Source organism: Cygnus atratus, chromosome 15 (assembly GCF_013377495.2).
Source record: "Cygnus atratus isolate AKBS03 ecotype Queensland, Australia chromosome 15, CAtr_DNAZoo_HiC_assembly, whole genome shotgun sequence".
NCBI classification, from domain to species: Eukaryota; Metazoa; Chordata; class Aves; order Anseriformes; family Anatidae; genus Cygnus; species Cygnus atratus.
Window position 1 is genome coordinate 6,240,714 of NC_066376.1, and position 24,259 is coordinate 6,264,972.

General features: G+C 49.1%; 1 protein-coding gene across 2 annotated transcripts in view; it reads left to right on the plus strand.

Annotated features, from left to right (window-relative positions):
• ADAP1 (ArfGAP with dual PH domains 1) overlaps window positions 1–24,259 on the plus strand; it is a 58,019-nt gene that overhangs the window by 27,760 nt on the left and 6,000 nt on the right. For both annotated transcript variants that reach the window (XM_035548764.2, XM_035548765.2), the window contains exons 5-6: window positions 18,890–19,002; window positions 21,609–21,755. In XM_035548764.2, the coding sequence (XP_035404657.1) occupies window positions 18,890–19,002; window positions 21,609–21,755 (260 nt within the window). The remainder of the gene's footprint in view (window positions 1–18,889; window positions 19,003–21,608; window positions 21,756–24,259) is intronic.

Below are 24,259 nucleotides of genomic sequence, written 5' to 3' on the forward strand. Positions count from 1 at the left end.
CACAGGCTGAAGATTTAAACCCTGCCCTTTGGGATGGAAGTCGGAAAAGGCCTTGATTGTTTGATTGGTGGTTGTATGTCTGAGGGTGGCGGCCTATCGCTCCGCAGCGTGAGATAATACGGTGGCGCTGCGGCCTTAGATGGCTTTAGCCTCTGTTGGTTTATATTCCTTGTATCTGTAGCGTGGACTAGATCTCATTGTCATTACGGAGGTCTGAGAAGGGTGAGCTCTACCCAGGTAGCTCTGAAGGCTGGGCATTTGGCTGAGGGTGTCCGTTCACTTGCCCTGTGTTCTCTCGACACCCCAGAGATGACTTTGCTTATGTGTTAGTTTGTATTTGTCTGCAAATATAATAGCACAGTAAATTATGAGACATGAAAGAACACCCTGAAATAGTAAAATCTGTGCACTTTCTATTCCATGTGGCTCTTGCATAACTTGGGAAACAACCTGAATTAATTTTTCCCGGCGCTTGCACAGTTGGAAGGCTGCAAAGGACTAGAGCAAACGCACGGGATGTGAATATGTTCCTTCTCACCGCGAGGAAGATACCCGTATTAGTTCAGCCTGACCTGCAGTGATGTAATGCGGTTTATTTTGGGCGTGATCAGACAAAGTGGTGAGCAGTGTTGCAGTTTAAACCCAAGTATTTTAAGTGACAGACCTCATCCTCTGCTGTCACTTCCCTGTTTCAGCGAGTGAGCCTGCAGTGACACAGCGATGCTGTGCTTCAGCCCTGTGTTTTTCTCAGCCTCAGAAGCAACCAGAGCACAGAAATAAAGCACCAGCTAGAGGGCTGCTGCTGTCGTTTGTTAAGATGTTAATGCGCGCAGTCCTTAAGGAAATGCTTGTGCAGGAGGGAGCTGGATGTGCTGTGTGAATCAGCACCATCCCCTTGGCTTGGCAAGCACACCCAGTAGGACCCGATGGTGGAGGTGATGGGGACGGGACTGGCTGGTCAGGGACAGGGCTGTGCCCTCTGAGCTGTGGTTGACTGTGAGAAGAGAGGGTGAAAGTGCGTAGTGGAGGGAGGAGATGGGAGATGGCAGGGTTGCAGCTTTTCACAAGGGCAGCAAAGGAAAGGTGGTCGGACTTTCCCTGTGAAACGCTTTTTGCCTTTCGTCGTCAGATGCTTGCAGGAAGTGGCCAGCTTTGGTGAATTCACAGCTTCAAAAGGCAGTTAGAGAATTATCAAACTTCTCATTTGCCCACCTTTCCCTTGTGGGTGCGGGAGAAAAAGGGTCACAGGCAATTTCAGAAGGTCAAATCGCTGCTGCCAGAAGCATCCAGTCTGATAGGATGAGTTCTGAATCGTGGTAAGCTGAGAGCTTCTGGGAGGCTGACGTATTTCCCCCTCCTCCTGGTTAGTTGGCAGAGCACAGCCTGAGGGTCTTGGGAGTGCTGGAGAGAGGAGAGGGCTTTTGTGGGGGGAGGTTTGTGTCCTGAGGAACCAGGGAGGGCAGGGATGGTTGGTTTGTGCTGCAGCGTGCTCTGGTGCTGCTCAAAGGAGAGGCGTTTTCACCAGCGTCCTTCTCCACGTATGTGGCTGTACCAGTAACTCGCTGCCCTGCAACAGAGCCCTCCTGGGCTTGGCCGCAGTTCCCTCGCAGGGAAGGGCAGTTGGAGCAAAAAAGAAATTGATGCTACTGCAAAGGCTTGCTGAAAGAGACATCTGCAACGTCGCAGTTGAGGCCCTGTAGCAGTGTCAGGGTCACAGCAGTGGGTTGTGCACCGAGATAGGCAAGGGTGGCTTTTTGGGTTTCGTTGTTTTGTTTTTTCTTCCCCCCCCGTCCTTTTCTGATTTCTGGTAACTCCCCCTTCAGACAGGGGAGCGTATGGCCTGGGGGCTATGGGAATGGCATGAAATTGCAGAAAGTGAATTCTCCAGGTATTGCTGGGAATGCATACTCTGGTTTCTGTACCCTCCTGCTGCTGCTGTGTCTGAACAACGTGTGTTGAAGTGTTGACTTCTTGGGCAAAGATGGCTTTTCTGATGCAAATGCTTTCAGTGAAGGAGCGAAGTGTATCGGTGGGCGGTGTTTGCCTTCGAGCCCCATTTCACAGGTGGGTGCATGGAGGGCCCTGGGGGTCTGCATGCTGCTGCGTGGCAGGGGACGGAGCCCCTGCTCTTGTTCGCTTTGGGGGTCAATGCCGGTCGGAAAAGGGGCTCATGGCCTCGAGGTGAAGCTCCCTGGGTTGCAGCCAAGGTTTTAGGCTGGTGGCTGGTCATGTTTATCAGCAGGGTTGGTGAGTGCGGCCTCTCGGCCCTGTCCTACCTCTCTGAGGGCTATCTGCTCGCAGGTGAGGGCTGCGTCCTTGGCTGGTGTGAATGTGTGTTGTTGCTCTGTTGAAGCTTGCGTTGGGTTCTGTTCTCAGAATGCCTTGACATCAGACCCGGTCTGTGTTCAGAGCATCACGATGCCGTGGGTAATGAGATCCTCTCCTGACACCTGACGAAATGGGAGTGTGGGAACAACCCGAAACAGATGATGGAAATCTGTCGTGTGACACCATCTCCTCCTAGGCAGGCAGCAGTGTCGTAGGTGATTCCTGTAGCATCCTGTACATGCTGGTGAGCACATTAAGCAAAAGGGTCTAATTGAAACTCTGTTCTTGCAAAGGTGTTACCAGCTGAATGAGGAGCTGCTTTTAGCACTGGGAAGGCTTGAGCCAGCTGATGCGCTCAGAACGGTAGCCTGATGCCATCTCAGCTTCTCTCGTGCAGACTGACAAGAAGATTATTTATTTCATTGTTGTATTTTTGCAACCACATACAACGCGATGTGGACGAATCCTTGGCTGACGTTCCTGTTTATGTTTCCACCAAGTCTAGTGAAGCTCTTCTCACTTTCCCCAGGTGACAATGGCAATATGGTGACAAGCACTGCACAAGTGCAGAGCAGGACTGCAGTGCAGTTGGGTGTAAGGTGAGAGCAGACAGGCGACATTTGCTCAGAAAAAAGAGGCATTGCCCCGCTGCAAGAGTGGCTCTAAAAAAGTCAGTTTAATTGTTTCTTTTGCAAGCTTGTGAATTATCCTGTTGTTTTATAAGCAAGGAGAAGTGGAGCATTTAGCAATCACAGCTGCATCTGGTTGGGATTGTCCAAGACACTGAAAAGCCAGAGGGGAAGATGAGCGGGCAATGCTTGCATAAGCTTTGGTTCCCTAGGACACCAAGCTTACAAGAAAGATAAGAAAAGCCACGTGATAAATTTTTTATTTTTTGTAACAACAAAAATTATATAACTATATTAAAATTATGTATACTGATAATAAAAATGATAAGCATTTCCAAGCCTATCATCGGTAGCTCACCCAATTCGATGAGCAGACACCAGTGCCTGCTGCAGGGGAGTGTTGTGATGCAAATCCTTTTGGGGCAGGATTTGGTTTCACTCTGTCTGCAGCGAGCTGCCTGGTCAGCAGCGTGGCTCTGGTGCGGGGCAGGTGTGCCTGGCCACGCTGCAGCTGTACGCGGGCTGCCCCTCTCCTGTGTGACGTGGCCAGGGATATAAATACTTCAGCACTTTTTTCCCAGTGCTCCTTCTCTCCTGCCCCCCCCCAGTTCACAACATCTTGTGACAAAGCAGCCCTCGGTGCCAGCAGGCGGCTGTGCCAGGCTGAGCGGGGCCGCGGCAGCTCTGCCTGCCCACTTCTTGCAGGGCTGCAGCGTGAGCACAGGGAGCTCGCAGATGCTAAATTCTGCAGCTAATCTGGTGATCGACGGGACTGGCTTTGCAACTTGGAGCCGTTCTTAATCAGGCTGTAAGCACCAGTAAAAGTGAGTTTGTAATCTCTGCTACCTGTTTGGTATTTGGTATTTCAAGCAGCAGAGAAATAGCTGTGAAGCAGTTGCAATGGTTTGTGTTCATGAAACCCCAAGTCCTCCCCAAATCCTAGCGATATTTCTGTTGACAGCAGCGAGATCTGAAGTGTCACTTTATAAACATTGAGTTACATTAGACTCTGAATACCACAAAGGTCTTAAGATCCACATGGATGATGCAGAGCTATAAGTAGTCTTTAAAGCGCAGCCTGCGTCCTGTGTCTGTAAAGTGAATAGAACCATGCAAATAGAGAGTTTATTTTCCTCCCTTTCTGTTTTTATGCTGGCAAGTTTCCTATAATGCCAGTGACTTGACTCTTGATTTACACCATATATAGAAATTTAGGAAAAGGCTGTTTATAATGGGCTCTTCTATTTTGTGAGTTGAACTGCTGAAGATACTGGTTTCATCTGTAATCTCCACCCAAAGATCTGATTTTTTTCAGCAGTTTCTGTGAATGTAAATCTTTATTTAACCTCAGTGAACCCATGACTGATTGGCCAACAGAGTTGTCAAAAGCTTTAGCAAGCCTTGACCTTAGCCCACAGAGAGGAATTTTCAATACAAAGAAATCAGTTAATTTATTTCTACCGCCTAGCCTCAAAGAGGAGTGCCGCTTTGCTCTGGGTGATTTTTAATGCCACTGTTATCTGATGATAGCTGCAAAATGGATGAAAGTCTCTTCTTTTGCTTGAAAGGCTTGAGAATTAGAGCTGGGCTTTGAGCGCAGCTCTGGCGTTTTCCGCTGGTGCCTCTCTTTGATGGGCAGCGCTTGTTTTCGTCGTGCTGACTGAGGCAGGGCTGCAGCGTGCATCGGGAAGGTGAGGCATGCTCAGTGGCCTGCAGAGCATCCATCACAGTCTGGTGCTTTTGGTATGGCCCTTCTCTCTCCCATCCCTGCAAGCAGAGCTTTCATGGACCTGGAGATTGAAGTAAAAGAGGAGTGCTGCTTAAAAAGCAGGGAAGCTAAGGGCAGCCTGATATTTTGCTGAAACTTCATGCAGAGTCCTGCACGACTGAGATTTAGACACCAGCAAAGATGCTTTGTGGGAGGAAGTCATGACAGTGTGATGCCTGCTGGTGCTCGGTGTGTGTACCATGATTGCATCACTGGTGCCTTCTGTTAAATCATGGTTTCCAGTAAATTCCCAGCAGCTGCTTCCGGCGTCTGGCTGAACTGAAGTGCCGGGTTTGGCTCTTACTGAGTTCTGTAAAATGTTGTTACAAAGCTGTGCTCAGCCTTCCCCTTGTCTGTGAGATCTTGGCTAGTCCGTCCCTAGCTCTGGCTCCGTTTTCACCATCCCCAGCTGAAACCAGGAGCGATTCCTGTTTGGCATTGCTATACCCTTGCAACCTGGTTTTGTGCCCTGAGGGAGATGAGGGCTGCCCTCCGAAGATGGGCAGCAGCGATGCTGCACCTCTTTGGCAGAACTGAGCATACGAGCTGTGGCTGGTGCCTGGCAGGAAAAGAGTAGCAAGTGTGTCTGGAGCAGTGGGGGTGGTGGCATGCACAAACTTGGGGGGCAAGTGAAGGGACAAAGCCCTCACCAAAATGATGCCACTCGTTGCGTTTCAAGGGCACACGAGAGCATTACGAAGGGGTTGGGTCTGTGCTCCAGATGCCGTACGGATGTGCCCTGGTGTGCAGATGCAAAAAGCAGCCCTGGTCCAGCGAGATTATAATCAAAGAGCATTTAGCAGGGGCGGGTGTGTGGGTGTCCGTACTGACACTAAAACCTGAATGCCCGCCAACACGCCACTACTTCAGAGATGTAATCAGTTTTTAAAGCTGCATGTCGAGGTTACTGCAGTCTGGTGGCCAGGAGGGGGTTAAAGCACAAGCATCCCTCCAGCGTGAAACCTCCTTCTCATGCAGGCACAGACAGGGCTTCTGTTCTCTTCACTGACATCACCCGCGGGTGGCCGGGAGGTGACGCATGCCGGGAGCCAGGCTCCGCGGGCACTGCAGCACCCAGGAGAGAGGTGCTGGACGTGGCACTGAGCGCCAAGCACAGCACCCGCTCAAAGCCCTCATGCTCCTCTGTGGCTGGCTGGACCATGTCCGGGCTGTCAGGCAGGTTGGTCACACACAAGAAGTTGGTGGAAGGAGCGTTGGTGAGCGGCTTTGGTCAGCATCCTTCCCCCCAGGCTCCTCCTGCTGGCCTGGCAGCCCTCAGAGCTGGTAGGTGGCAAGCTGAGATTTCCATAGGGTTTTTTTTTTTTTTTTTTCAGCCCAGACCCAGTGTTTTGTGGTTTGGGAGAAAAGCATCTGCATCGCCACTTGCCCATGTTCAGTCACCTTTTTATGTCTTCCTGGTTTAACCCCGTATTTAATGTTACACAACTCCCCGGCAGGACTCGGTTCAGGAAACCTTGCCCCATCATCTCCTTGGTGGTTTGAGGGAAATGCAGCCATCGCCTTCAAACAACGGGCTGCTGCTTCCTCTTCCTCGGCAGGCGTGGGGCGTGCTGCGGGACAGCTCACCTCGCCTGGCTCTGCAGCCTCATCCCGAGCCGAGAGCAAAAACCCCACAGCAGTGCTCAGAGGTAGAGGTAAGGAAAGGTGTACATCAGGAAAAAAAAACACTAAATAAAATAACCTCCCCTGTAATTCCCTGCCAGACGAACGACACCCACTGCAGGCATCAGCAGTGGCAAACCCAGTGCTTTTGGAGAGCCTCGTGCGGCCCTGGCTCCGAGAGCAGCCTGCTTTGCAGTACAGGTGGTGTAAGCATCAAGCACGGACTGTGCTGCTGCACAGACAAGGCACATCAAAGAGCTGTTTAGCTAACAAAACCAGGAGGAAAGATGCAAGGGGAGATCACAGCACGGTTGTCATCTTGTTTTTTTTCCCAGGTGACGGGGACGTGCCCACGCTGTGTGTCCCTGTGGCAGGTGGGATGTGCTGGGCCTCGGCAGGGTGGCGGCGTGCACCCAGGGACTGAAGCAGCCTTTCGGTGCTTTCCAGTAACGTTTTTAAGTGCTGATTCTCACACAGGGTGACCCCTCTGAGAAAGGGATGCCACCTAATGAGGCTCCATTACAATCCAAGAAAGGTGCTGTGCCGCTTCCCCCCGTCGCTAAAAGGAAAGCATGCGGTACCAGCACCAGAAAACAGTGGACAAGGCAGCAAATGCAAAAGCTTTTCCTTTAGAAATAACTTCAGTGCATTTTTACTTTTTCTGCCTTTTGTACAGGCACACAGCCCCCTCTGGGTCATGGTCAGATGCCAGGGACTGCTGCTGCGCTCTCCAGGAAATCCGCGAGCGCTGCAGTGACCCAGTGCTGGTGCATGGGGGTGGCGGGAAATCAATATTCCTCTTACAGGTAGATGGTGTGCAAGGAAAATCAAGGAGCAACGAGCAACGTGCTGATGGCTTCAGCTCCCCTAAAGCACGTAGGCAGCCAGAATCGCAGGCAAGGACGCGTGGGTCCGAGTGGGGATGGAGTCGGCCAAGCAAGGTGTTGGCACTGCCGGCTGTGGCACCACCACCAGCTGAAGCTGGATGTTCAGAGCTAGGTTAGGATCCAGCTGTAATTTTAACAGCTGGTTCTGTCAAGCTGCCTTCAACACGGTTCTGATCCAAGCTTCTATAATTAGCTCGGCAGCAGCAGCTTTCTCACAAAAATTAAAGCAGCAGCGTTGCTTGTGGCAGGGGAAGCAGAAAGGCAAGGGAGCAAGCCTTACTGCAAGTGGAAAAGGCTGGCTGATAAAATTTTAAATAGTTGTGGTTTGGTCTCTTTTTTTTTTTTTTTTCCTCTCCATCTAAGTGCTTTGTGCAAAATGTTTGGTCAGGTTTTTTGCTTTTTCCCCTCAAAAAAGAACGAGTAAGAAGCGCTGTTTCATTTTGCATCGTGCGTAACAGAAAATGTTTACATTTGTAAACTCAAGTCAAAAAAAGTTTCATTTGTGGTCAACTCGGCGTCAGGTACGTGAGCTGAGCTAGTCGGGGTTCTCATGGGAGAGACGCTCAGCACCTTCCTGCCCTTACACTCAGCGGCTGAAGGCATCCCCTGTGTTTTGGGGTGAGCTCTGGGTGGTTCCTGGCAGCCCCTCGAGCTGCTGTGCCTCCGGGACACTCAGTCCACAAGGTGAGTGTAGGCTGCAAGATCAATAGGTGTTTGAAACACCCCAATTGTGAATGGCAGGAGTCAGTCCTCAATGGCTTTCCCCGTCTAGGGTCAATCAGCTCGAAATACTGCATTTGGCATTGCTCGGGCTGTTTGTTCCTGTAACCTTGTGTTTCTGCAGTCAATAAATGAATCCATTCGAACGGAAGGGAGCTAAAGAAAGAAATCAGACTGGTTCTCCGTGTTTTTTGATAACACTTAGAGAAAGAATAAAGGAACAAGCCCTTTCTATTTCTGATGGTTTGTGAAGGTAGTTCTTGGTGTCCTGATCTCTACGGTATTTTCACGGTGTAGTGACACAGGGCCAAAAGGCTGGTGCAGCATCTTCTGATGATGGGGAGGGAGTGACTGGGAAGTAATGCTGTAACCAAGTACATGGAAAAGGCTGATTTCATGGCAACTTGTTCTAGCTTAATTAAATTGCTATTAAAGAACGATCCATTTTATATTGGAGACCGGTGCAGGGCCAGGCAGTTTCTGTCTCACCAGGTAAAGAACATGTTTCCAGAGTGAGGTCATGTCTCTTGTTCTGGAGTTTGCCGAAGACATTGCTGAGCCTTAGATCAAACTTGACCAAGAAGCGTAAGCATTTGGTGATGCCTCTTCCTGCTCGGCACTAGCCCATCTCCATCACTGATTTCATAATTCTGTGCTCCAAAAATAAAACGCTGCAAATCTGTAAAGCTGTGGAGGGACGGGGAAGATTTGGCATCTGATGCAGGGAAGCTCTGCACGAGTGCTCCGGTTGCAGACATGAGTGATCCAGCAGCGAGCGCTATCTGGCCATGTCCACTGAGCTCTCAGGTGGGGTAAGGGCAGAATATGACACCATGTTCTGTAGTGAGCTTGCCTGAGATTTTACCCTGATGCCTTGGATGCAGCAGATAAGCCTGCAGCAGAGGAGTTGTCCACACCCCACCCCTTACCTCTTGAACGCTTGCAGAGAAATTGGACTGAAGATGCCTCCCCAGCTGTCTCAGTATGACTGTTTTTAAAAAAATTACTGCAGTTGAGGTGCACACACAGCAGCTACGGAGATGAGCCAGGTTCATTTTCATAACCAGCTCTGTGAGAACAGCCCTTGAGGGATGTGATTATGTGGCACATGGCTAACAACCAGCATATCCCCAAAATATCTGAAAGGCAAGAAAGCTGCTCAGCAGGGAGTGAATTTCAAACTTGCACGCATTGCAGAGGCTGGAAGAAGAAATTCTAGCATAGTAAAGTTAGTGGGAGTTTTGGCCAATGATTTATTTAGGCCAGGATTTAGCCCTGATTTATATAATTACAGGAGTTCATAAAGTGGGATCGCCCTGCTCCAGGGACGGGGGGGGGTGATAGGTTTAGAAAAGCAAACATCCCAACGTGTGCAAATATCCTCGTGCAACTGGGAGGTTGTGGCTGCACCGCCGAGTGCACCTCCCTCGATCCCCCAGCTCCAGGAGCACCGAAACGAGCTGATTGCTGGGACAGCTGTAAAACTGGCAGCTGGGAGAGGAACAAGTCCTAAATGAAAAAATTCTCCGTTCCCCACATAAAGCAATAGCTTCGCCTGTAAATGTGTTGAACCCTCAATAATAGATGATCAGGAGCCGTTAGCACCGCAGCAGATGTGCTCAGAGCCATTTGGATTTCTCTTCAAAGCAAACAAAGAGGAATGTTGTGTGCGTGTGAGGATGGATTTCCCTGATTTACGATCGTACAGCAGCGCTGCCTACGTGGGGGGAATGCTTTATTCCAAGACGCCCTGGAGAGAGGGTCCTAAACCCGTCTGAAGTCAGTGGTGAACTTCTCTGCTGACTTCACTAGAGCTCTGGTCGATGGTTAAGTTCATTTAATCCTTGCTTGGATTGATCTATGGGAGCAGCTGCCCGGGCTGAGATTTTATTTACTGTTAGCGGTGTTAGTCCATCTAAAACTGTTCAGGGCTTGGAGGATATTTTGGCCTGCGCCCATAGCTGTGGTTTGAGATGCTGCACAATGCCTGCGTGAAATCCAAACCTTCAGGTGTTTCCCAGAGCTTTGCAGTCATTTTGAGCCAAAGCCTCAGCAGCACATGGCTTGGCATAGCCCATCTGTGGTGCATGTTGAGGGCGGAAAGGCTCCTCATCTTCAAGCCTTTTTTTTAGGTTCTCACCCCTTTGCAGGAAGAGAGCCTGCTGCATACAACTCACTATTTTGGCCTACGTGTCTTCATCGCGAAGCCTCTGCTGATGGTCGTGTTGGGTGAGAGCGGTGAGGTGGAACATGTGGGAGACTTGCACTGAGCTCTGCCAAGCACAAACCTTGAGCACGGGGTTTATCCTTTCAGAGCAGGGTTAGGATCCGTCTGTGCTGCTGGCTCCTTGGGGCTTCAAGCATTTAAAATTTCATACAAAGCCTTCTGCAGGGTGGTGGTCGGCAATCCCTGTGCCCATTTCCTTCTCAGCAGCACATCTTCACGTGCAGCTTCTGTGCACGTAACTGCACAAGTGGCTTCTGCGAGGACTTTTGGGATGTGCGTGTCTTGCCCCAGTCTCTGGTTTGGGAGTGGTTTCAGCAGGGTAATGCTGCTGCTGTAGAGACACTGCCGTGACTCAGTACTGCGTGCCTGTCCTTAGATGTCTTCTCTCCCGGCTTCCCAGCTAGGTCAGACTTCAGATGCATTCGGTGCTGGTAAGGGGAATGAACATCGCATTGCGAACCTCTCAGCTTTCATCTGCCTTTTTAAAATGAAAGACCAGATTCACAAGATCAAAACCTGAAGGTTATTTACCTGTAACTGGAATTTTTCTCCGAGCAGCCAGCAGCTCCCAGGTGGCAATGCAGGGATGCCACTCAAGGAGGAAGCATTTGATTTCCAAGTAAAATTAGATTCCACATTCAATTCTCAGTAACACAAGCACAAGACTTCCAGTAAAGATGTTTTCTGTAGTAGAGGGTTTTAACCTCTCCCAGCAGATACAATCTAATTGCACTGCAGCAGCTAACTATTGCCTTATCTTCAATATGTAAACACTTGCTCAATAATTAAGTTACCATGGAAGTTGTACCGTATCGATGGCCAATTATAAGATAAACTGATAAAAAGGAGGCTGTGGCTGTGTTTTCTACAGAGCAGACCAAACCTGATATGCCTATAATGGTCAGGTAAAGACTTGGGAATTTTGTGTTTCAGTGTATTCTCCCGATATTCATTCTTGCATAGCATTTTCAGGGGAGGTGAGTGCTCGCTGGGAGATCAGCTTTTCCAGGAATGAATCTATTAAAAATTGAAGTTTTCCTCTGGTGAATGTCCTTTGCACCACCTTACGTTGTACTCCCCCAGAGATTGCCACATCCTGCTGCCTTGTGCCCCACCTTTCATCCCATGGATGGCTCCGTGGAGGCACCTCCCGTGTCTCAGTTCTGCTACGTTCAGCCAGCACAAGGGGCAATAAGATCCCACCCAAGATACCTTCTGGGAGTATTAATGACTGTATTAATGTCTTTGTCACCTGAGAGCTACTTCATAGGGAATGATAATATGTGATTAAAGAAGCCAGTTAAAAACAGTTTAGGAAGCTGGATTAGGTACATGATCTCTTACTACGGTACCTTTTATCTGACAGCCCAGTGAAAGAAAGGTGTCTGGATTACACTGGGAGACATCGGAATCAACAAGAGCGTTTTCTGAGTGCTGGGCTTAGTGGTGTCATGAGCAATTTTAATCGTTTTTAAATGGTGGCAAACATCACAAGCTTAATGGATTTCAGCTTTATTACTGGGGCTTTGCTTAGAAGCAATTTGGATTTTCAGCTGTGAGCCAGCAATGTAAGTGTACTGAGTGACATTAAAAGGGACTGGAAACCCAGGGACTGACCTTGCATTTAAATACCACGTGCCCATGTATGGGGACAGACCTCATCTTCTTTCCATCATACTCAAGACCTCAATGCTCTATTAAGCTCAGCCCCATGTTGTTTCCATAGGGACGATGTGTTTGGCTCTGTTTCACGTGCTGATCTCCAGCAGATGGGTAGCTGAACAAGGAACTTTTTCCATTTCAAAGGCTTTGCTGCTCACAATGAAGCAAGATGACGATTTCTTTGTGCAGTGATCTCTAGAGTTTGTTTTCCATCCTTGGCTTCAACCTTCAAAGTTTTTGTAGGCATGATCTAAAACGGTCTCTATCCTTTGTTTTAGGGGGAGTGGGCTAGCTGTGCTGGTTTTGGGTGATTTGGCTGGAGGGAAAGCAGTCACTGCCTCCAAATCCAGTTTCTCTGGGTGACTTTTTACATTGTGGGAAAAGATGCCCTGCAAGATCTCATCGTTGAAGAGGGTTTTGTAAAACGCTTTTGACTTTGCTGGGAGAAAAGGTAATGGGAGACAACCTTGTATGTCAGGCACGTGTGGATCAAATCTGTATAAAGCTGTCAGGGACAGAAGTCCCCAGTTCATGACTGGTGGTCATTGAGGTCTCTTCAGCTGGTTGGTGCTCTTAGTCCGGCATGAACAAGAAGAGGGGGGAAAAGGGGAACATAGACATTTGTCAAGTTCTCCTCAGGAGTAGCATGTGGCATTATTTCCCTTATCAGTAAAGGGAAATACACGTGTTCCTGCTCCTTGTGGGGTTTTTTTTGTGCCACCTAAAACCACCAACCTAAGGTTTTGGGTGCTTCCAGCGCAGAGTTGAACATTAATAATGATGTTTTCCCCCAGAAGGCCAAGGAGATCTGTAGCACTTTATCTCAATCATCTACTGAATCCTTGTTTTGTGTGTGATGTAGCCATTCAAGCACTAATTGCCTTTGATTAAGTCAATCATTTGCAGAGTGAGTGGGTTAATTGGGTATTGTGGAAGCAATCGATCTAATCAGCTGCTTGCAACCATAACTGAGGCGCTACAATGCAGCAGGACAATAATTGTTTTATGAGCTCCTGGAAGGCAGCAGAGGCAGACTGGATGGCAACAGGAAACCTTTCTCTGCAAAATGGCCTTTAGGAAAGGTAATTTGCATGCTAAGTGTTCATTAGGAGAGGCCTGATTGATTAAGAGCTGGGAAATTCTCCCCTCTAAAATGTGTGTGCATGAGAAAATGGCTGGTGTCGTGGATGGTAGATCCTAGGCTCCTTTGCTTGTCTGAGCATGGTGTGGTGAAGGCGTGTTGTCCTGGGGGTGGGTTGAAGAGATGTTGTCTTGATGGTGGGATGAAGGAGGTCATGTCTAGTGCCATGAAATGAGGGGCCCCACTTGGCATGACACGAGATGTGCCAGGCACCCATCCCCACACAAGGTGCACCCAGAGCTTACCTCCCAGGCATCCTTCCAGGGGCGAGGAAACTATTTGGTCTGCAGGACCACTCAACATGCATTCACCCCTTGCTGAGGCTCTCATTTCCAAAGTACTGAACTGTGCTTGAATGGGGGCATCTCCGGGTGGCTCCTCACGTGGCCCATGCCAGCAGTGCCCGGGGGAGAGGAATGCCATCGCATTCCCCAGCCTCCGAGGTCCCGTCTGCCTCCTGCACGTGTGGCTGCTGACATCTCCAGTACGCCTCTATCTGCACTGCTGAACATGTAACCAGCAGGAAGTGTATTTATCTGGAGATGACTGCAGAATTATTTTCAGGGAAGTTATAAGCTACTCAGCACAGCTGCAGCCGGGGAAAAAAAGCTGCTGGTGCTGTGCGGTGGACCAGAGGAGCAGTTGAAGCCTTGGCTGCAAGCTCTCAGTTGGCTGACTGCCCTTGACAACACTTACAGGGGACTGCTTTCTGTGTGGGGAGGACAAATTCGTCTCCAAACAAAGAGCGCTGTTCTCACTCCACAAGAAAATTTGGCTTTTTAAAAAATTATTTTTATTGGAATGCTTAAAAAATTCACATTGAAGTAATTGAAACACAACAAAGAAATATTACAACTTACAGCAATCAAATTGAACGGTTTACACTGATGCAGCCAAACAAGAGGTGTGCGGCTCTTTTTGCAACACTATTAGAAGTCCAGTCCCTTGGGAAACCTTAGAATATGCCGCCACCTCAACCCATCTCTCTGTTTATGGTTTATTTTTGAAGAAATACCCTTCAGACTCTTTGTGCTAAAAGGAGGTTGTGACATCAGTGTCAGTGGTAGTGAAGGATGGTAGGGATTCTCCACTCAGCTGCTCCAAGTAATTGTGCAATTCCTTAACCTCGCAGAAAACGCAGACACATCATCTCCAGTGAGTACCCATCCACTGTTCTGGTTTAATTAACATCTTACAGCGTGAGTATAGCAGGCTACTCGGCTTCTGACATACAGAAGAAGTGGTGATGTGTACCAGGTAATTTTAGCAGCTAAGTGATGTAGTTGTGTTTATATCTTCCTCTTCATCTGCAAAGCTCTGAATCGGGGTCAGAGCACCTTGTCTGACTGCCTAGAGAAAAGAAAACCTACTTCTATAGGTGGAGGGGCACTGCCCAAACTCTAGGAAAATGCAGTTGTTCTTGGATTGCACACGAGTACATTTTTTCCTCTTTTTCAGCCTTCCATGCTTTGTCTTGCAGTGAGACCAGGAAAAAAACAACGCAGTAATGCACTTGTTCTTGGGGATGGTGTTGGCTAATAATAAATTACTGTGCTTGGTTTGGATATATAAGCATGTTTCTCCTAAAAGCCTCGCACCAGACCTGGTTTTACCACTGACCTAGAAATGTCATGGAAACAAGCGGTTCTGTTCCCAGCTGAAACTGCAAAGTAGAGCACCAAAGAAACTGAAGAGCAGATGTGGTTCAAGTACAAGTTTATTGTGCTTTACATAGGATGAGGGAAAGCGAAGTCCATGCGTGGCGGTTTTCTTTTTTTTTTTCCAAAGGCAGTGTATGTGATTGTCCTTCTTTTGAGATGATTTTTTTTTTGTTCTCTGAGAACAAAGGCTGAAACTGAAAGAGTCATTTTGGGTACTTCCTATAATCCGCATGCTCAGACATACCAAAAGCCCCATCAATAACTACACACCATAACGGCGCTCTGCGCTGGGGAAGTAGCAATATCCCTCTTCTTAAAAATAGGGAACTTGGGCAAATTGCTGGAGGAAGTCAGATGGAAAGATGGTATCTGTGTTAGACTGTCTTGAGAGCAAATCCTCTCCCTTGCTTCCTGTGTGGCCCCTTGGATGGTGAGAAAGCCGGGTTGGGCTGGAGCACCCCAAGGGCTATGCCATTTCAGGTAATATACATGCTGTTTGTTGGCCAACTTTGTCAAACTTTGTCACAACTGCTTGGCGGCTTTTTTACAAGTGTCCCAGTTTTGTGGCAGAGCTGCCTGTTTGGTTTTTCTTCTTGGCAGGTGGTTAAAGTGGGAGAGTGTTATTTCTAAAGGGTGCTGGCCTGCAGGTCTCCGTCAGGTAGTTCTTCCTGCAGCCGCGGCTGGGTGCTCGTGATCAAGCGCGGTGTCAACAGGCGGCCACGTCCTTTGGGAGAGGATATAAATGTGTTGACAACAGGGTGCTGCGTGCCCTGGTGCTACGAATTGGCAAGTGTGGCAGGGCTGGTGATTGTTTTGCTTCAGCATAAGCAGAACAACCCTCACAAAGGTCTGAATGTGACCAGATACCTTTACACTGGAAGCTGTTGGTAAGGTAGTGCAGAGGCGAGGAGGGACTCTGGTACCTCTGCTCTGAGATCTGCTCCCCTCTCCAGCCTCCTGCAGTTCTGCTTCTCAACACTTTCTCCAGCTGTTTTCGCAGTCTTTTAGATCGGGCTGCTGAGGACACGTCTTGCTGACATACTGTTTGCCTGGGGAAGCTGGATGAGTTCATGTTCAGTTCACGTCCAGTTCGTTGTGTTTTGCATTTAATCAGCGCTGACAGGGGTGCAAGCAGCAGGTTTGGACAGAGCAGAGGAGCAGCTCCCGAGGACACAGCCCTGGAGGAAGAAAGAAAGAAAAGAAGCAAACAAAGGATTTAAGAAAATCTGTGCCAAAGTACGGCAAAATTAGCAGCTGGCTTTGTCAGAGCAGCCAGGAGCTCTTTTGCAGAGGTGATGGTTCTGGAAAGAGCTGGCATGTGAACTATGGGAAGGGATTACATTTACTATTGCGTTGGGATTTTTTGTTCGTTTGATTGTTTGTTTTTTAATTTAATTTCTTCTACTTTTTTTTTCTCCCTTGGAGTGGAATTCAGATAACTGTGTTTTGCCATAAAGGTCTGGAAAAAGGAGATCAAAACAACGAAAATATCCATACATACAGGGGCATGAAAACCTAGGCTTCCAGCCTGGCCTTGGCACTGGTTCACAGTATCATCCTGGGCAGCTCACCAAACCTCTGTGTGCTTCCACCTCTTTGTATAAAACCATTAGGATGCCTGTGTGCTGGGGCAAGTGTTATGTGGGCTTTACAAATTTCCAATTATTTGAGATCCTCTTTGGGGGAATGCAGAAAGTTTTTATTCCCTGTTCCTTAAGTGTTAAGAGAAATCACAAAAAAAAAAAATTGTGGAGGGGAACAAGTTTAACAGGGAATGCCTGCAGCATCCTTACACCCTGTGCCATTCAGATATTTGTAACAGAACACTCCAGATGAGTGAAGCAATATGACCCGCAGCCAAAACTTGCAGAGCGGAGCTGCTCTGAGGTTGTGCTGCTGAGGGCTGAGCTGCTGAGCTGGGCAAACCCAGGCGGGTGGGTTTGAACTACAAGATTGTGTTTCCTCCTGCATCAACTTGTGTTTTGCATTTGTCACCATCCTCCATGTGTTGTCTTCCCTCTCTATTATTTGACACCGGTGTCCTTTCCTCCAGATCCAGCTCTCTCCAGCCCCCGACGAGCTGGCGGTGTTTCCCACGTGTCAGCCACAGCGAGGCTCTGAAACCATCCCTGCCACTTAGCCATTTCCCATTCCGGAGGGCAGCCGCCAGCCGTCAGAGCCCTGGCAGCATCTCTGCCTCGTGTTAAGCAAATCGTACGTTTTATGAACTTATCAGCCGGGCAGAACCTGCTGCCTGTCTCTCTCCTGTCAGCCCCGCGGTGTGGGGGCTGTTGTCCCCGTTGAGCTCCATCTTGTTCAGGCGCTATCGGGCGCGTAGCGGTTTTGCTGATACAAACCTGGCAGGTAGTGGCCTTCCCTGCAAAGCTGGGAATTAATTTGTGCCGTGGCGGTGATAAGAGCAGCTCAGCCTGTGCCTTGCGTGGATGCTGCTGCCCTGGGCTGTTCTGGTGGCTTTCTTGGCTGGCTTCGCCTTGCTTAGGCGTTGGGTAATTCCGCTGTCAGTGGGTGCTTCTTTCTAACACTGCGAGTGCCCCCCAAGGGCCTGGGCATGGCATTTTGGTAGAAAAGTCCCAGCTGGAGTTGGAATGGGGTTGAATTGTTAGACTGAATCCGCCAGCCTTACTTGTGGCTTTGGGGAAGATGCACCCCAAGCCTGAGGGACAGACGGCTGGACCACAGTAAGAGCTTTGCCCCTTTAATTCTCCTGATGTCTCTGGTGTCGGTGCTTGGGTTCGCGGGCTGGCGTATGTGTGCTGCTGTGAGTGGGTCTCAGTGCTCTGCCCATGAGGAGCATTTGTCCAGTGCCGGAGGGACAGGAGGGCTCAGGGATGGAAGGACCGGGTGGGCAGCCTGACATCACGTTTTAAAAGAAAGCCCTGCTGCAACACATGACCCGTATAAAATACAGAAACAAAGGAGAGGCCGCTGACAGCTTTAAATACTTCCACCCCTTACATCTGCATCACGCTATCAGCCCACTTGCAGTCCTGCACGCCAGCAGTTGATGTGAGCTCAGATTTATGACGCTCTATGGTTAGCATTCAGCATTACCGACAGCACGGGCTTTGCCGTTGCACTTATTTACACCAGATGTTGACGGCTTTGCCTCGCATTCAGCAAAAGTCTCTCTGAGGAGCTAGATAAAGTATTTGGCTTGGGGTTTCAGCAGTCCAGGCAGAATAAACTGGTATCTTGGCTTATCAGCAAAGGCACGTTTAGCTAGATGGGCACTTTCTCTTCAGTTAGCATCTATAGCCCTTGTCTGTGTCACTCTTTTCTTTCTGTCATTTCTGATTGTTAAATGTGCTTGTGTGTGTGTGGACATTTTTTTTTCTCTAGGTTTCTTATGGCATGGAACCATTTTATATCATTTGTACCTGTAGAGTGAGTGTTGAGGAGCCGGCTGAGTGTTTTTTGTGCATCTTTTCATCTGTGTTTTAAATAAATCCTACATGACACTGGGTGACATGAGCAACTGTCTGAAAAGCAGGTTGAATGAGGATTTTCTGTACGCCACCATTCATAACGCTCAGATGAAGGACAGGCTGCTTGACGATTCCATAGTCACTTCCACTTACTAGAACAAATGAAAAATAGTTGCAAGTTGTTATAACGTGCAATTTTTAATTTAAAATCCTCCCTTCTGAGAGCCAAAACCAGAAATCTGAAAGGATTGAAATTAAGAGAAAGGGGAACACTTTTTTCAGTGGGACTTTTTAATAATTGTGTCTTAAACAGCTGGAAGAAGACTATCCAACCACTCTGCTGATATTCATAAAGCTTTTATTGGACAGTTCTTGGGGGTTCCTGTTTTTCGTCAGTGCAGGAGGCCCCATCCGCCCTGCCCTCCTCTTGCTCCAGAAGTGCTATTTCCATGAGTTGTGAGAGGTGGTGCCAGGAGCTGTGGTGGGGTTGTCCCTTGGGAACAAGGGCTCAAGTCTTTGCCCATACCACAGCATGTGATGCATGGTGCAAGTCCCCCTTTACCTGTCACGTCGCTGTATCAGAGCGTGGAGATCTCTGAAGCACGAGAGCTTGGGCAAGAGCATCAGAGTGAGAAAGGCAAATCCGAAGGAAAAAGCCTGTTTATTCTGTCTCGTGCAGTCCAGCCACACCTTTGATCTACTTGGTGTTGATGTCAAAGTTCTCCTTTTCTTTACCCTCTCTCTTTTTTCAGTGAAGTGTTTTATCCCTGGGTCTCAGCAATTGCTTTCTGCTGCAGGGTACCGAGAAGGATTCCTGTGGAAGAGAGGGCGTGACAACGGGCAATTCCTAAGCCGAAAATTTGTGTTATCGGAGAGGGAAGGTGCACTGAAGTACTTCAACAAAAATGACGTGAGTTTCTGGGGTTGCTCTGTGTGGATGGGGGGTCACAGCTGTAAGAGCATCTGCGAACAAGTAATTTCTGGGCCACTGTTTAATTTATAGGGTTACAGAGTTTTCATAGCATTGAGTCACCGATCGGTTCAGGAAAAGGCACCAGCTTGCCAGCCTCATTGTAGTGTATGCTCTTGGTCCACCACCACAGTCACAGTGAGACACCCTAAATGACCATTTTACGCCCTCCTGCTGTGTTTTAAAGTCCATAAGGCTTTCCCTAAACCACCAATGAAGGAGTTTTTCTCAGCTCTGTCTGTGTATGATCCAGTTGAGATGGATTTTGTGTCTGTGGCTAGCTAATGGCAAAGGTAACGCCACCTCATGGGGGTCACTGGGGTCTGAAACCTCCTTTAACTGACATGGCAAGCAATCCAGAGGGAAAGTCCTCGGGTTTTTCTCTTTCAGTGTCAAGCGGTAGAAGCATTTGTCTTTTTCCCCAGAGCAGATTTCATTTATTGTAAGTGAGATACAGAGCTATTACAATGAAAATTGGATGGGTGATGAATGGACAGACACTCTACTACTCTGTACCACATAATGGAGGGAGCTGAGGTGTTCTCCTCTGATCTTTTAGTCTCCCCTGAAACCTTCAATGTGTCTTGATCACCTTCAGAGAGGGTAATGCTTCCATCACAGCTGTGCATCAAGCTCCAGTAAAACACTGACAGCCATCCAGACAGAGCCATCAGCAAGTCTCTAAAAATATCTGGTGCAATCGTTGTGTTGTGATGGGGGCATCACTGGCCATGCGTGCAGAGGAGGGGACCATCCAGCCACTCTTCTCCATGCCCAGTGACCAGCTTAGATAGTGCTGTCTTCATTTTCAGCTTTGCGTGGGGTGGTGCAATTATGCATCCTGAGAGGAGACAGCCAGTCATAAGTGAGGGAGAAGTGAAAGTCCCAAATCCAGCCCCAATTCAGTTGCTATTAACTGCTATGGTGTGGCTTAAGGCTTTTTTTTTTTTTTTTTTGGCTTCACTAGTGACCATATAGCCATGGTGGGAACTGCACTGCCACGGCGCATCCTCTCTGCCGGGATTTCCCCGCCGCGGTCACCCACGGCGAGTTGGCTTCCACGTTAAGTCCCCAAGTTCCCGACGCAGCTCTGGCATCTCCTCCCATGCAGGGACTTCCCTGTGGCACTGGGGGGGACCATGGCTCCACTGCGTGGCCTTTTGTCCCCAAGCACTGTCCCCTGGCTGTGTCCCAGGCCGCGTGTCAGCCACCATTCTTATCCTGGGTGCAGAAACGAGCAGCAGAAAGCTACTGAGGAGTTTTCTTCTGTTTCTTGAGATTTCAAGTCCTGTCACACCGTGATGCTTCAGGCAGTGGGAGCATTGGGTTGAAATTAGTCACCACCCACAAAGCTGTTCAGCTCCCTCTGAAAAATCCTTCTGGTTTTGTCCCCGTTGCAGCAGAATAAAGCGATACCAACTTGGCCAAGTGCCATCTAGCTTCCAGGGAGATGGAGCCTCTCTCGTCTGTGTGTCCCAGCGCTGCTGTCTGGAGACACTCACATCTTCATGCCTGGGTTGAGTCGCATCCCATGGAGTGGGAATTGGCCCTGGGGGGGTTCTCCTCTAGCTAATTGCAGCTGTAAGTCAGGAGACTTAGCACGGCCTAAAGCTAGTGTTACAAAGAGCATAATCTTTATTTCTCAGAATGATTAATTTCTCTGTTGTGTTCATTCCATCCTAAAAGGGCGGTAAGCTTCTAGCCCTGGTTTGTAGGAAGACATTGTGCTGCAAAATACAGGTGACTTGCCACAGAGGGTGAGGATGGGGTTGGTGCTTGGGAAGGGCCTGGTCCAGACTCACTGCTAGGCTAATCTACCCCAGAGGTGGTTGTGAGGTGTACATTTGTTCCTCCGGAAAGCAAATACCCAGTGTAGAGGGCAAACTGAGGAGCAGAGTCAGAAGCCAGTGACTCATGTGGAAGGATGGGACTGGTGGGGACATGGGCATGGTGTCCCTGGCAGTCAGGTCTGATGTTTTCAAGGGGACAATCCTCCATCCCTCTTGGGCAAGGGTGAACTGGCTGTGGGTGCTTGAGATGCAGAAAGCATTCTGGCCTGTTAGTTAGCAGTCTGCGCTTTTTTTTTTTTTTTTTGTCTGGCTGATTGGTTTTCTTTCTTCTTTAATAGTGCTCATCCAGGTGTAAATGCTGGTCATTTATCATTATGTAAAGAGGCTGGAGGAAATCTGTGAGTCAGGAGACAATGGAATTAGAAGCAGGGAGAAGAGGCATGAAGTTGCTTGTCTTTCATAGCACAATATCCTATCTTGAGACCTGACCTGTATATCTTGCTTCTGGGCTGAAATCTATCTCCCCTTGAACTTTGCTGAATTTCACAGAACAGCAGAGCATTTTCCCAAGCTGGTAGAAAGCACTCGTCGCTGCCTGAGCAAAGCCTCAGATATATTATCACCAGGCAGTTTTGTGTGCTGGGCGTCGTGTTGTAGCTAATGGCCTCAATCACGAGTTTGTTTCTGACACAGTGAACTGCTTTCTGGTTTGAAAGCCAATTCTCAGGTGTTTGCTCACTCAGCTGTGTTTTTCAGGCAAAAGAACCCAAAGCAATTATGAAGATTGAACATTTAAATGCAACTTTCCAGCCTGCAAAAATTGGGAACCCGCACGGACTACAGATCACTTACTTGAAGGACAATAGCACAAGGAACATCTTTGTTTATCACGAAGATGGCAAGGTGAGAGCATGGAGGTAACAAGGGCTTGTTTGAGGTCCTGGGGGATTGGTGCTGTGCAGAGCCAGCCTGGGTCACACCTGCCTCTAACCCAGCTGGGACTTGCTGGGGGATATGGGAGGGATGTGGAGCTTTCTAAAATGGAAATCTGTGGAGAAGAGGGCTCAGGGGCCTGGGGCATTTCTTTGCACAAGGAGGACAGTGGGACACAGAGGTCAGGGCAGTGAGAGGAGGGTCACAGTCCTCCTGGAGAGTGTCAGAGGGGACCTGTCCATGGGGTCACCATGAAAGAACCCTGAGAGTCATCACACTGCCCCATTGGACTCAGCAGCTGCAGGTTGGGGTTTTGTCTCCATGCACTGGCGTGCATGCAGAGAGCAGAACCAGGTTGAGTCTGCAGTGATGCCATCTCACAGGCATATCTTCATCTCTTTCCTCCACCAAATATTTGGGTTCCCCATAAAATAGCAGCCCTGGAGTGGCCAATAAACCCAAACCTAAAACTGTCATGCTCACGTTGCATTTACATCCTTTGATGCTACAATTTAGCTAAGGGCCCTGTCTGTCTGTGAGGCTTTCTGGGGCAATCCCATGTGGACCAGCATGGCAGGTCCCCCAGGATTTGTGGAATTGTCTGGATGCACAGCCCGTTCTCTGTTCACCCAGGTGTGGGGAGCCAGCCAGCCTTGCTAGCAATAAGCAGTCCATGCTCACAGCAGAGCCACTTGTCTCCAGACCATAGTCCAGTCATGCCACCAAAAACCAAGGTGCTCTTGATTTGAGGACGAGCATGGGAAATAAAAGGAAGGAGCTCTTTCCTGTGAAAGCTGAATCCCACCATCGTGCTGCTGTCTTTGGTTTGCTGGCAGTCTGCTCAGCAGAGTTGGGATTTTGCTGTTAATTGGCTTAGATTTAAAAAGATGATTTTTCAGCCAAGGCCCCTCATGGAAGGAGCGTTTTGTGATGTTCAGGCCATTGCTGTAGGCAGGACTGCCTGGTCTGAATTTCTGCTCCCACGGGTTGAACGCGGTTGCTCCTGCCTCCATTAGGGTGTGTGGGCAGGAAGCTCACTGATACCATCTGATAACACCTAAGCTGAATGCCTCTCGACTTCCTTGAAATTTCTTTGCCCTTTTGGCTGATTGAGGAGTGCAAGAAGGTCAAACACCCTGTGGTAATAACCCCAAAAACTCACTGGAGTGAGGCACCCAAGAGGATCAAGGCTGAAGTGCCAGCCTGGGTCACCCTGCTGCTGCCCCAGAGCTCCAGGGGCTGGGGCAGCTCCGTGCAGCTGGGGGTTTCGTTAGCACCTACCCACCACCAGATGGATCGAGCCAGCTGAGGTGAGCCTGAGGCACCTGCTAGAGATGGACACGGGGTCTGCTGGAAATGAAATGAAGAGCAACACACCTTGTGTGTGAGCGGGAGGAGCTGAGGAGCTCGCTCTTTCACTTTAGGACACAACAGCTGAAGCTTTAGGCCAGAGCACCACAGCTGAAGGCTGTACGCATCACACCCCATGTCCATTAAACTAAAAATGATCCAGGGGTTCTACCTGGCACCATTTTCCAGTGCAAACAAGGCCTTAGTAGAACTCTGCCTGTTTTGCCAGGAGAAGGGTTAGTTTGTTAAAGGCCACTAGACATTTCGATGGCCTGAGCTGGAGGCAGGGAGGTGCAGGAGAGGAGAACAGTGGGGTTTGAGTTACAGCTCTTGCACACCGTACCATCAGGACCTGCTCTGATGGTTGAAGGCAGGCAGGCTGGCAGGGCTCCAGGCACACTGTGGCTCGTAGGAGATCTGCAGAAGCTGATTTCCCACCGCACTGAGCTCCTGTCTGGGGCTGAAGCTCCCTCTGCAGGACTTCTGGAAGCCATCACAGGAGCAGCTCAGAAAGCTGCTGTGTGCTGCTGACATCCCTGAAGTTGTCGTCATCCTTAGCATCCTCAGAGGTGGGCTGGATCTCCAGGAAAGGGCACCCTTCGGGGTGCAGATCAGTATCTTTGAATCTTCTCTGGTCAAATCATCTGAGTGCTCTTCCCCGATGCTGCTGAGCCACACCAGGGGCTTTCAGGACGGGCAGAGACAGCATGGGGGATCAGTCAGCAACAGCAGGAGTTTGTTGCTCGAGCTCCAGTGACTGATGAGCAGGAGGAACAATGAGAAGTTGTATTTTTGTCCAGTCTGAGATCCCATTGGCAGTGCAGGTAACTCAGGTTCGGGACAGAGACTGGAGGGACACCCAGGTGGCACCATTAGGCCTGTGAGGTGGGGTCTGTGGTGGCACCGGCAGCAAATCAGGAAGAAGCTGAGAGCCTGCAAGAGCCATCTGCAAAGGTACTGCCAGTAGTTTGTTTTCTGTGCTTGCTCTGAGACGTAAATCAGTTAAAGGAATCTCTACTAATGAGCTCATGAGACAACACTTTCCTGTCCAAAACCACCGAGCAGTTTAAAGTTGTTCTTGTACATCAGATATATCCTCACCAAATCTGTGGTGTTGTTCATGA